The sequence below is a fragment of the Panthera tigris genome, chromosome D3, assembly GCF_018350195.1.
Source record: "Panthera tigris isolate Pti1 chromosome D3, P.tigris_Pti1_mat1.1, whole genome shotgun sequence".
Classification (NCBI taxonomy): Eukaryota; Metazoa; Chordata; class Mammalia; order Carnivora; family Felidae; genus Panthera; species Panthera tigris.
The window spans coordinates 18,754,467-18,767,423 of record NC_056671.1 but is presented as its reverse complement, the minus strand read 5'-3'; the positions used below and the strand labels follow the sequence as shown (position 1 = coordinate 18,767,423).

The 12,957-nt window shown below is 46.0% G+C and overlaps 2 protein-coding genes across 10 annotated transcripts in view; both read right to left on the bottom strand.

The window, feature by feature from the left end:
• CABIN1 (calcineurin binding protein 1) overlaps positions 1-7,229 on the bottom strand; it is a 153,690-nt gene extending 146,461 nt beyond the window's left edge. For 2 of the 9 annotated variants that reach the window (XR_006210195.1, XM_042963055.1), the window contains exon 1: positions 5,591-5,921. The gene's annotated coding sequence lies outside the window, so the exon portion shown is untranslated. Of the gene's footprint in view, positions 1-5,590; positions 5,922-5,988; positions 6,127-6,852; positions 6,895-6,951 lie in introns of those variants that run through there. The other 7 variants (XM_042963048.1, XM_042963053.1, XM_042963052.1 and 4 more) reach the window with 5 other exon arrangements.
• A 1,216-nt stretch (positions 7,230-8,445) lies between these two features.
• LOC102959720 (D-dopachrome decarboxylase) lies at positions 8,446-10,944 on the bottom strand. Its single transcript, XM_007092311.3, has 3 exons — positions 10,761-10,944; positions 10,257-10,432; positions 8,446-8,700 (listed from the first exon to the last, which is right to left on the bottom strand). The coding sequence occupies exons 1-3, from the start codon at positions 10,866-10,868 to the stop codon at positions 8,628-8,630; spliced, it is 357 nt and encodes a 118-aa protein (XP_007092373.1). The 5' UTR covers positions 10,869-10,944; the 3' UTR covers positions 8,446-8,627.
• Between the last annotated feature and the right edge of the window lie 2,013 nt (positions 10,945-12,957).

Below are 12,957 nucleotides of genomic sequence, written 5' to 3'. Positions count from 1 at the left end.
AAAAAAGATTTGTGGTTATCAGAGGTAGGGGAGGGAAGTGGAGAGAATTGGATGAATGCGGCCAAAAGGTACAAACTTCCAGTTATAAGTAAGTACTAGGGATAACTATAGTTAACACTGCTGTATGGTATATTGTGAAAGTTAAGAGAGTAAATTCTAAGAGTTCTTATCACAAAGGAAAAAAATTTTTTTTCTTTTTTTTTTTTGTATCTATATGAGATGAGATGATGGATGTTAAGACTTATTGTGGTAATCATTTCACAATACATATAGGTCAAGTCATTATGCTATATACCTTAAACCTGAATAGTGCTATATGTCAATTATACCTCAATAAAATTAAATAATTTTTTAATTAGAAAAAAAATTTCTAATCAGAAAAAAGAAGTCATAAGTCAACTGATAAACTGGGAGAAAATATTTGCAACATATACTGTAGACAAATACATAAAGAGCTCTTAAAAACCTAATAGACACAGCATTATTCACAATAGTCAAAAGGTAGAAGCAACCAAGTAAGTGCCCACTCATAGGTGAATGGAGAAACAAAATGTGGTATATGAATACAATGCAGTATTATTCAGCCTTAAAAAGGAAGGACATTCTGACACATGCTACCACACAGATGAACCGTGAAGACATTACGCTTAGTGAAATAAGCGAGCACAAAATGACAGTGTATGATTCCACTTACGTGAGGTACCTAAAGCAGTCAAATTCATACAGACAGAAAGTAATGTGGTGGTTGCCAGGGGCTGGGGGAGGGGAGGAACAGGGAGTGTTTAATAGGTACAGGGTTTTAATTTCAGAAGATGGAAAAAAGTTCTGGAGATGGATGGTGGTAATGGTTGCATAACAGTGTTGATGTCTTAATGTCATCAAACTGTACACTTAAAAATACTTCAAAAATTAAATTTCACATTAAGTATGTTATACAACAAGCAAAGAAAAAAAACCTAGAAAAATAGGGAAAATATATAAACAAACAATTCACAAAAACAGACATTCAACTGGCTATCAAACATATGAAAAAATGCTCACACCCGGTTATAATTAGAGAAATGCAAATTAAAACAACACTGAGACACTATGTCTATCATACTGTCACTATCACTGGCAAAAATTAAAATTAATGGGGAAAAAAAAGCAGAAAGGGAAACAAACCACAAGAGACTCTTAATGATAGAGAACAAACTGAGGGTTGATAGCGGGGGGCGGGGGGCGGCGGTGGTATTAAAAAGGGCACTTGGAGTGCCTGCATGGCTCAGTCAGTTAAGCGTCCGACTTCAACTCAGGTCATGATCTCAGGGTTGGTGAGTTTGAGGCCCGCGTCGGGGCATGGCTCAGTCAGTTAAGCGTCCGACTTCAACTCAGGTCATGATCTCAGGGTTGGTGAGTTTGAGGCCCGCGTCGGGCTCTGTGCTGACACCTTAGTGCCTGAAGCCTGCTTCAGATTGTGCCTCCTTCTCTCTTTGTCCCTTCCCAGTTTGTGCTCTTTCTCTCTCTCTCTAAAGTAAATAAACATTAAAAAATTTTTAAAAACAAAAAAGGGCACCTGTTGTGATAAGCACTGGATGTCGTATGTAAGTGATGAATCATTTAATTCTACTCCTGAAACCAATATTGCACTGTATGTTAACTAACTAAAATTTAAATTCATTAAATTAAAGTTAACAAATTTTAATTGTTGGAGAGGTTGTCAGGAAACAGGCATTATTTTCATACACTGTTGATGGGAATGCCAACTAGCACAACCACTCTCGAGGGGAATTTGACAAGAGCTAACAAAACTACAAATGCCCTGACGTTTCAATCCAGCAATTCCACTTCTAGGAATCAATCTTGAAGATGTACCTCCAATCATATGAAATACATACACACAGGGTTATTCATTCCAACATTGTTTGTAATTTCAAGAGACTGGAAACAACCTAAATGACTACAGATAGTGTAGTGGATGAATAAACTATGGTACATCCACACAATGAAGTAATATGTAGCTGTAAAAATTGATGAGGAAATGTTTATAGAGCATTATTCATAATCAAAAATAGAAATAACCCAAATGTCCATCAACTGATAAATGGATAAATAAAAAGTAATGAACACTGACAACAGGATGAACCATGAAAACATTATGCTAAGTGAAAGAAGCCAGTCACAGACCACATCTTGCATGATCCCATTAATAAGAAATATCCAGGAAAGGCAAATCTATATAGACAGAAAGTATTTGTGACCACCTCGACATAGGGGGGAGACAATGAGAAGTCTTCTAACAGGTACAGGGTTTCTTTTTGGGGTGACAAAATGCTCTAAAATTGATTGTGGTGATGCTCACACAACTCTATGAATATTAAAAACCACTGAATTGTATGTAAAGTTTATCTCAATAAATAGGCAAATTTTATCTCAATAAAACTTTTTAAAAATGAATAAGATCTCTATGAACACATACAGGAGGATTTTCAAGACATTTGTTAAGTGACAAAAGGAAACACAATTATCTTTAGCATGCCACCTTTCATATATAAAAGAAGAGGAGCTAAGAAATTACATGACCATCTATTCATTTGTGCAAAAGAAAGGATAATCCAGACACCAAAGAGATCAGTTAGCTGCAGGGGATAAGTGGGAAAGGGGTGAAAGGTGGAGGAGAACAGGGACAAGGTGGCAGGGGCGGGAGAGTGAGCGACACTTTCCAGAGTATACCTTTGTTACAGTTCTTTCTTACTCTTAGAAGCACAGTCATGTTTCCCACTCGAAAAATAATTAAAACCAACTAAGTTCCAGGGGGAACCCAAAATGTAATATAAACATTAACAATGAACCTACCGCATTACAAATTACATAACCACACTGAAGGGCATAACAAAGAATTACGATTCCAGAGTAGGGGCAGAGAGTACACAAGACAAGCCTGGAACAGGGACGCTTGGGTGGCTCAGCTGGTTAAGTAGGTTAAGCAGCCAACTCTTGATTTAGACTCAGGTCATGATCTCGCAGTTCGTGATCCAAGCCCCGCATAAGGCTCTGCGGTGAGAGTGCAGAGCCTGCTTGGGATTCTCCCTCTCCCTCTCTCTACCCCTCCCCTGTGCTCATGCTCTGTCTCTCTCTCTGCCTCAAAATAAAAAACAAACATGAAAAAGAAATTAAAAAAAAAAAAAGATAAGCCTGGAACATCTTGTGGTGCCAGAAAATAAGTAAATCCTCCAAAAAAATGGTGAGGATCCACTGACACAGCAGCTAACCTGAAGGACATCCTGAACAGGCAAAGCCAGAACAGTGAACAACAAAATAATGGTAACATTAGGTTTTAACCCATGAAATAAGATGAATATCCGTGGTCCACACTAATATAAATAAATGAGGGAAGGGACAGTTCTTCCTTTAATAGAATTTGAATTAATAAGAGTAGAAGGAAAGAGAGAAATAGGTAATTACCGTTAGGCAAATACCACAGAGACCCACAGATGGATGGATGCTAACTACAGTCAGGGGGCGTAAATTTGAGAGAACCAGAATTCCCATCCTTTCAAAGCATTTCCCCCAAGATGCTTACTAACTAGAAAGAGAAAGATAGTAACTTTATAGTATAGAAACCTAGCAGATACCAACTAAACCAAGCAATCAAGACAAACATCACCAGTAATAAGACCTATCAGCATCTTGAACTCCTTGATATGACACACTGAGGACAACACAATGTTTGTATCATTCTGGCCAAAAATGCATGGCCTCACTCCAATCACGAGAAAATATGAGACAAATCCAAGTTGAAGGATATTAGACAAAATAACCGATCAGTACTCTCGAAAAATGTCAAGGCCAAGAAAGACAAGACTAAGTAATTAAGGATGAAGGAGCAATCACTAAATGCAATGAGAAGTTAGATAGGATCACAGAATGAAAAATAGAACATTGTGCAAAACTGGTGATATTCAAACTAGGTTAATGGCTGAGTTTATAAAATGGTACCAATATTAGTTTCCTGTTCTTGATAGTTCCATCATGATTATGTAAGATGTGAATATTAGGGAAAGGAGGGTGATGGACAGGAGGAAACTCTGTATTATTGTTGCAACTCTTCTCTAAACCTAAAATTAGTTTAAAATAAACAATATAAAAAGAAATAGCCATTTGAGATTATGTATTCATCATCTGTAAGGACTGTGAGGATGGGGACCATGTCTGTATTGTTCACCACAAACCCCAGAAACCCACTAGCAGGAGGAAAAAAAAAAAAAAGCAGCTATTGAATAAAGAAAGAAAATATCTATTCATTTCTCAGCCTCCCAGCCCAGCAATCATATTATCCCAGAATAGCGCATTCAGGAGTTTAACCTCACCAATTTCCAAACTCTTTAGGCTATGGTTTCCACAACCTTAAGAACACATAAAGAACGGCACACTTTGAGTACCTCGGCACCCTGACCCAGTCAGTGATAAGCAGTGGTGTTTCCTGACATGCTCTGGTCCGGGAGTCAGGAAGCCTAGGTCTTGGGCCACATTGTGGCACTACCTGGCTGTGGCATAAGAGGCCCCTCACTGGGTCCCACTTTCCTCTACCCTAGGAGGCTTTCGCCTACTGTGTTCATACAGCCCAGGAGCAAAGAATGGTTTTGACATTTTTAAATGGATGAAAAAATTTGTGACACATGAAAATTATATAAAAATTACATAAAATTCAAATTTCAGTGTCCATAAATAAGGTTTTATTGGAATACTGCCACTGGTGTACCTATTGTCTCTGCATGTATCCACTACACAATGTCAGAACTGAGTTGGGGTGCCTGGGTGGCTCAGTCCGTTGAGCATTAAGCATCGACTTCAGCTCAGGTCATGTCTGGTCATGATCTCACAGTTCGTGAGTTCGAGCCCCACATTGGGCTCTGTGCTGACAGCTCAGAGCCTGTAGCCTGTTTCAGATTCTGTGTCTCCCTCTCCCTCTGCACGCCACCCCCAGGCCCCCGGCTGGCGCGCCTGCTCTCTCGCTCTCCCTCAAAAGTAAATAAACATTAAAAAAAAAAAAAATTTAAAAACAAAAACAATGCCAGAACTGAGTAAACAGAGCAGGCCTCCTATGCTAAGCCTAAAATACTATTATAATTATGTTTATTACATTCACAACATACTATGATATAATTACATGTTAATATTATAAATATTATTACACTTACAACTGAAGTTTGCCAACCTCTGAAGGAAGTCTTTGACCCATAGATCCATAGTAACACAGGCCCCAAAGAGTTAAGTGGCTCCAAAGTCACTTGTGCAAGACACCTGAGAGTGTCAGTAGACTCTATCTAGCCAAGGTCCTCCTCCTCCTCCTGGGAGGCAGTGCAGTCAAGATATTCAGTCTGGCTGGCTCAGTCGGTAGAGCATGCAGCCCTTGATCTCGGGGTTGAAAGTTCCAGCCCCATATTGGGTGTCGAGATTACTAAAAAATAAAATCTTAAAAAAAAATTTTTTTTTTTTTGTCTAGACTTCGGCTGACCCACTAGTTAGCTAGCTGACTCTGAACAAGTCCTTTCCCCTCGCCTCGGTCTCAGTTTCCACCCGTGTAAATGGCGCTAATAACAGCACTCACCTCGCAGGGCGGCTGTGAAGGTGAAGAGAAAGGACGTCAGTAGAGGGTTAGCACCGGGCTCAGCACCCGGCGGACGCAAAATCAATGGTGGCTCCTGCTGCTGTCACTGAAAGCCACTCCCGAGGCTGGAGCCCCGTCCTAGGCACCCGAGGATGGCGACCATGGCCCTGAAGAGGCCCACGAGACAGCCTGGAGGCCGGGCCTCACCGCTCCCGCTCTCTGGCCTCGGTTTCCCCGACTGTGCCACTCAGACTACCAGAGGCGCCCCCTGCGTCGACACCAGCCTCGGCCCGTCCGCCCGCCGCCCCTCAAGCTCGGGCCCCCGCTGCTGCCGCTGGTTCGGCAGAGCCGCACCCCCACCAGAGGGATGCCCCCAAACCTGCAGTCCTGGAACTCACCAGGCGTCTCCACGGCAACGGCCTGCCCGCCGCGACCCCCGAGCCGGCTGGCCGCCCGCCTGACAATAAGGCGCGTTCCCATTGGCTCCGTTGCCGGCTCCGTTAGCCAATCAGTGAGGGCGCACGCGCTGCTCGCCCGCCGCGCAGGCTCTCGTCGACCCTGCCGGCTGCAAACAGCCTAGCGCGGGAGTGTAAACCTTCCAGGTCCTTGCTTTTTGGTACTCGAACTATTGTGGACTCGGAGCGCCAGCTTGCAGTCGGACTCCACCCTCCATCGCTTGTAATATTTGGGAAGCGCCGAGTTCGGTGCCCGGCCCTGAGCAGTAGCTAAATGACGACGGGCCGTGTTATCGTTTGTTACAACCTGGGACAGGTACTCTGAAGGCAATGTAAACTTGGGGAACACTTGGAACCAGGGGAGGAGGGTTCTCCTTTCTACTACCCCGTGCCTCATCTTTTTCAGAAAAGAATTTGAAGCCCAAAAGGCACAGATACAATCAACTATGAAACAAAGGAAAAACAAAAACAAAAATCACAAAAAATCAAGGCCGGGTAAACGATCTATCGAGGGAGTGACAGAATTCCAAAGTCTAAAAGGAAGATTCGCATTGAAAGTTTCCTGAAAACGGCCTTGGGCTGAGAGAGGTTAAATTCTTGGGAGCGAAGCTTTTTTGAGAAAGACCTCACAGCCTTTCCAGCCTTTCTTGATTCCAGCAACCATGATTTAAACAAGAATGAAGGTTATGGCTTTCTCTTTGACCTTACATAAAGATGGTAACATCATGGTGAAGAATTCAAAGCGCCAGTTCAGAACAATAAAGCCTTAGTGATACCCGGAGTTTCAAAAAGAATTGAGTCACAAACCTTGACTTTGCCTTGGAGGGAGGGGCAGTGGACAGGGGCATAAACAGACGGTTTCAAAGTTTCATGGATAACACCCATCCTTGGATGCAGCTCTCATACCTGAGTTGTATCTTGAAATAGCTCTTGAAACAGTTGAAAAAAGATGGGAGAGTGGTCCCATAGAGAGCTATGTGGCAAGCTTTTGGAGGTAAGAGACATTGCAAGCCATGCTGGATCCTCAGGAAGCACAGTATTACCAGGGGGCAAAGCTCAAGGCCACAATGGGGCTAATGTGGAGAGGGGGGAGGGACAGTCGTCCCCACAGCAAATAGATGACATCACACTCACTACAGTGGGGATAAGACATTTAAGGTGGGACCAGGTAGAAGGCTGCTGCCTTATAGTCCTGGCTAGGGTTAGGCCTGAATCCCTTTTTGGGCACTTCAACCATTCATTCAATGATACAAACATTCCCTGAGCCCCTTTGGGAAGCAGGACACCCATGCTGGCAGAAGGAATGAGTGCAGGAACAGTTGGGACAGGGGGCCAAAGGAAGGAACTCCAAGCTCTAGCTGTTAATGGCATTCCACAGCAGTGGTCAGGGACAAACACCACAGGCACAAGAACACTCCACTGGAAACTAACTTTACTAACTATATTAACAGCACAGACTTAAAATCTCAATTTGGTATTTCACTGGTACACTAAAGACAAGAATGATCAGGCCTTCAACTCTGTAGGGAAATAACAGTGCCCATCACAGTGTCTAAGGGTCATGATATGTAAACTCTGCATCAAACATCTGGGAAGAAACCAAAAAGGACACCCTTTGCACCCTGCCCATATATCCCTGGAAATGGAAAGTATGATATAGTATTTAGAGTTGGGGCGGGGATTGCATTCATTCCATTTCTAATGGCAGACATTGTATTTCCAAGTTTACCATTCCAGGACATGGGTTTTACAAGGTACACAGCCACTGAGGATTTTTAGCAAGACTCATAGGAGAAGATGGGAGTTTGGAGATGCCCAGGAAAGGTCCCAGAAGCCCAGCCATCCTGCTCTCCTGCTGAGCACAGCATTCCATGGGCAGTAAACTGCATGGGCCAACCCAAGCTGAGGGCAAGAACATCTGGTTAGCAAAATCTGTAGGAAGACCCAAGCTGGACCAGTACCCGCCCAACCAACCTGCACAGGGCATGGAGAGCAGGGCCCTAGGCTTCACCTTCCACACTTGGATTTGAACAGCCTACATACAATACATGAGACAGTGGCCCCGAAGACAGAAAAGATCCCATCTCTCAGGTTCCCTAAAGTTCCCACCTCATAAACCAACACCACTGCCCAGGGTGACAGAGAATGCCAGGGAGGGGTGAAGGGAGATAAAGAAGTCATGTTTGAAAGAAGGTTGCAGGGCACCTGGGTGACTCAGTCGGTTAAGCATCCGACTCTTCATATTGGCTCAGGTCATGGTCTCAAGTTCAAGGCCCAAGTCAGGCTTCGTGTTGAGTGGAGAGCCTGCTTGGGATTCTCTCTCTCTCTCTCTCTCTCTCTGCCCCTCCCTCACTCACATTCTCTCTCTCTCAAAATAAATTAATAAACATTTAAAAAAAGAAGAAAGAAGATCTCTTCATTTATTTGACACAAGGATGGGGAGGAAGAAGACTTGTGAGGCCACAGGCATATCTGCATGAAGGGGTGACAGAAGCTGGTATCCACTAGGCCCTTCCTCTGCCAGGAGGCCTCTCTGGAAGAGGCAGAAAGCTCACAGATGTCCTAGATGCCCTCTGTGTCAATCATAGAAAAGTCATGACTGTCCCTTTCTTGCCAATCTGCCAGGGCTCCAGAGGGAAAAATCGGATAATTATCCTTCAAGAGACAGAAAAAAAAAAAAAAGATGTCATTAGCTCCTTGGCTAATGCTTCATATTCCAAGACCCCTAGCCAGGCACTCCCACCATGGGTTCCCTGACCAGCCTGCCTTAGCCTAGCGGGCATTTTGGAAGCCTGCTTCATCTCATTAATGATCTCCCCCTGCAGGCCTGTCAGAAGCAGGATGGTGGCTGTCCCTGGACAGACACTCGACGCAGCAGCCTTGATGGTCACTGCATGTTCTGTGAGCTCAGAGGGGCAGCCTGCTTTCAAACTCCAGGCCCCCTGGGGGCATGTGCAGTGCCCCAGACACCTTTGTTTTCTCAAAGCCTAGCTCAAAACCAGTCATAGGGTGACCCTCCCCCCACGATGTCTATGGAGTGAATAAACATGCCCCTCTCATGTTTATCCTGAAGAGCAGGATACTTGGGATAGTCTAAGGGGTAGTAGGGGAAGGATTGTGTGTGACAGCTTTAGTTTTCCCATCTGCAAACCTCATGGGGATGGCATGTCCGCACAAGGCGATGTGAACAGAGGGGTAGGGCTTGCGTGGATCCAACGGGATAATGCATATAAGGTAGCTATAGATAAGCTGGCACATGGTAGGCATTCATATGTTACGTATTGTTGTTACAATTATTATCTCACCCCAGCTTGAGGACCGTCTGAGCACTCCCAGGAGTGACTATTCCTCACCAGCCTTCCTGGGCTAACAAAGGATCCATTCTGGAAGGTTCTTTCAAGCTTCTCATGCTCTTAGTTCCTCATAGGCATGGGCTTGGCGCAGGAATATTTTTCACCCAGGAAGAAACTTTAGCCCTGCCACAGAATCCCATGTTCGGGGGCTGTATGGTCTTCTTGGATGATCATTTAATATATGCCTCTCTATTCACAGAAAAAAGGCTACAAACCAGAGATGGTTCACTTTCAGGTTTGTCAGGCATCCTCCAGCTGCACTGGACCTAGAACCCGGGTCTCCAGACATCCAAGCCAATGTTCTTTCCGCTACTCCCTGACCCTCCTGGGAGCCTCACTTGGGACCTAGCTGGGCTACCCGGCCAAAGGTCACACAGCCTCAGGACATACCCAGAATCCCTCCTGACCAGCCTGGAGAAGCTCTCCTATTAAATTACTCTTGGTTTTCTAAGTTGTGGAGAAGACTAAAGGCAGGCAATAAATGGTTATAGCTTTGTCAGGTTAATAACATTCTACCCTGCACGGTGCCAAGGGAGATACAGGGCACTGCCATCTCACATGACTCTGGCAACTCCCCCAGGAAGTAAAGGAGAGCCTTCCCACTTCACAGATGGAAACATTGGGGTTGGAGAAGCCACGCCTTGCCCACATGTCAAGGGAACCATGGCAGAGCCAGGAATTCATTCAATTCCACTACCATTCTGAGGGTAGACATACCATCCGAGGACCTAGGGCCCTAGGCCCTTCTTGGGCAGGGAGAAGAGTGCATTTTTTACCCCCAGCCTTGCAAGGGGCCTTGGAATGGGATCACTGCCCCCATCTTCTCCCTGCCCCCATCTTCTCCCTGCCCCCACGCACCGATCCTGGCCCAGGCCCATCTCCTTGGTGAGGAACTCGAAGAATCGGGCGCTGTGTCCACGGTTCTCCTCGGCCGTGCCCACCACACCGATGGAGGAGATGATCAGCTGCGCGCAGGGATCGGTAGAGCCGTTCACCGCCATGGCCAGACCTGGTCGCAAGGTCACGTTCACGCGCTGCGGAGAACAGGAAAGTTTCGCCTGAAGCTTGTACAGGCCGAGTTGCTCTGAGGACCTGGGAGGGCAAGAGCCTACAAGCGTGGACCCCTGGGGTCAGGGCTAGAGGCTCGGGGCGGGGTCCTTGGAGGTCATGTTGGTTTCAGGGCCAGGGAAGGCAGCAAGGAGCAGACATGAGGGGTGGGGCCGCGGGGTCACAGAGAGAGGGAGGCCGGAGATCCCTGTGACGAGGAGCCCGGGTTGTGGTGAGGGAAGCCGGGACGTGGACAGAGCCCGGCCCCTGGTCCACCAGCCTCATCCCGCCCCGTGCTCCCCGGTCCACGCTCACGTCCTCGGGTTTGCTCAGGATGGCTGCCGTGGCCGCGCAGAGCCGCTTCTCCAGTCCGGCGGGCACACGGCCGGCGGGCAAGTTGGTGTCCAACTCAACAAACGGCATGTCTGGCGGGAAAAAACTGGACAGGCCACACGAGCAAAAAAAGAACACACAGGTCGATGTTCCCGAGGGTCGCGGAATAGACAGCAGTGGCGGGGCGCCACGGAAACCAGGCTCCTTATTGGCTGGGCAGACACGCAGGGCCCCGGGATTGGCTGCATAGTCCACACCCCGCCTCTGCTGGCGCAGATTTCCGGAAGTCCTAGGCAGGCGGTGATGAGTGGAGCTCGTGACCCTCCCCCAAAGACACTGGCTGAGCCATGGCCCCGCCCACCGTGCCCCAGGCTCTGCGGGCTCCAGCCACGTTGGCCAGGGGTTTTCTGGCTCACTGGGCTTTTAGGTGCTGCAGTCCTCTGCTTCTTAATCCATTTTTAGTTTGTTAACCTTGAAAATAAAATAGCCCGTTATTTTACCGGTAAAAATGGGTTTATTCGGGGGGAAATTTTTTATTTGTTCGAGGATAGCAGAAAACTGCAATTTGGGACACGCAGCCTGAGGCAAAACCATAGGAAAATCCAGCCAACAAAGAAGAGAAACGTTTTTTTGTTTTGTTTTGGTTTTTGTTTTTTTGTTTTTTACAGAGAAAAGGGAAGAACTGGGAAGGACTGTTAAAAACAAAAAAGTACGTGGGAATAAACTGGGAGTTAAAAGTGCAATGGCTTTTCAATAGCAGAGCTGTGACAATCTCATTGGCTGGACTGTTTCCGGGCGGGGATCTTTGTTTCCCCTGCGGGTAGTATGTAGTCTTCTCACCTTGGGAATGCAAGGTAAGTCTCTTCCTTTTGGAGTGGTAAAGGGTTGCGAGGAGGAATAGGTGTGAGAGCTCCCCCTTCTGGCCTCCCAACTTTATTTTAAATGAAGGTTCCTTTATTGAGTCTCACAGAATGTGGGTCTGAACACACACGCAGAACACACACACCTGTGTGAGATCTTTCCCGGTCTCCATCCCAATTTGTTTTTTTTTTTTGCCACGTTACCACCATTTCCAAGTTAGGCAACTTCACATTATGTGAAAATCTGCACTTCTCTTGACCAGGAGCCAAGTGACACTTGTGAATTCAGGTGAGGCTGGGTAGAGAACTCTGGCTCACCACAGACATCTATCTGCCTTTGTGCCCTCTTGCACCTGTGGTAACCTTGTTTCATGCTGAAGTACTATCCACCAAGGGGGTGAAAGCCAGGTCCTAGCCAAACTGCCAGCCATGTTTACAGTACCCTATATTTTTATAGTCAAAACAAAATGTGTGACTTAGCACATGGAAACCTGTTGATATGGCTAAACATGGTACTCTCATCAGTGTTGCAAAGTTGTCTGAATTGTAAATGAAAATACAGTTGAAATTGTGTGGGTGTGTATAAATAATCTCAATTACACTTCTAAAATTCTATGTGGGTGTGCATATTAAAGGAGCCTTGGGGCGCCTGGCTGGCTCAGTCAGTGAAGCATGTGACTCTTGATCTCGGGGTTGTAGGTTCGAACCCCATGTTGTGCATAGAGATTACTTAAAAATAAAATCTTAAAAAAAAAAAAAAAAAAGATGGGGCGCCTGGGTAGCCCAGTCGGTTGAGCGTCTGACTTCAGCTTAGGTTGTGAGTTCAAGCCCCACATCGGGCTCTGTGCTGACAGCTCAGAGCCTGGAGCCTGCTTCAGATTTTGTGTCTCCCTCTTTCTCTGACCCTTGCCTGCTCTCTCTCTCTCTCTCAAAAATAAACATTAAAAAATAAAAGGTGGGGCGAGCCTCCATAAGAAGGCAGGCAGGCTGAGAGGCTCTGTTCAGGATCCAGTCCCATTAGCAGTTTGTTGGATGACTAGGCTATCAGAGAGTCTAGAACACAAGACAGGTGGATTGTGATAATCTTGAGGAGAAAGGAGAGGGACAGGCGGCAAGTCTGGGATCCAGGGTGGGGCATAGATAAGACATTGGTTGGGGTTATGAGTAGGCTTGGGAGAGCAAGGCCTCTCAGCAGCACCCAGAGGGCCAGGAACTAATCTGGGACTTCCCTCCTTGCGAGGCACTTCATAAACCAACCTTCCACCCCACCTCTGGGAGACAGCATCACCCCAGAGGGATGACAGAGACCTAAGAGATGA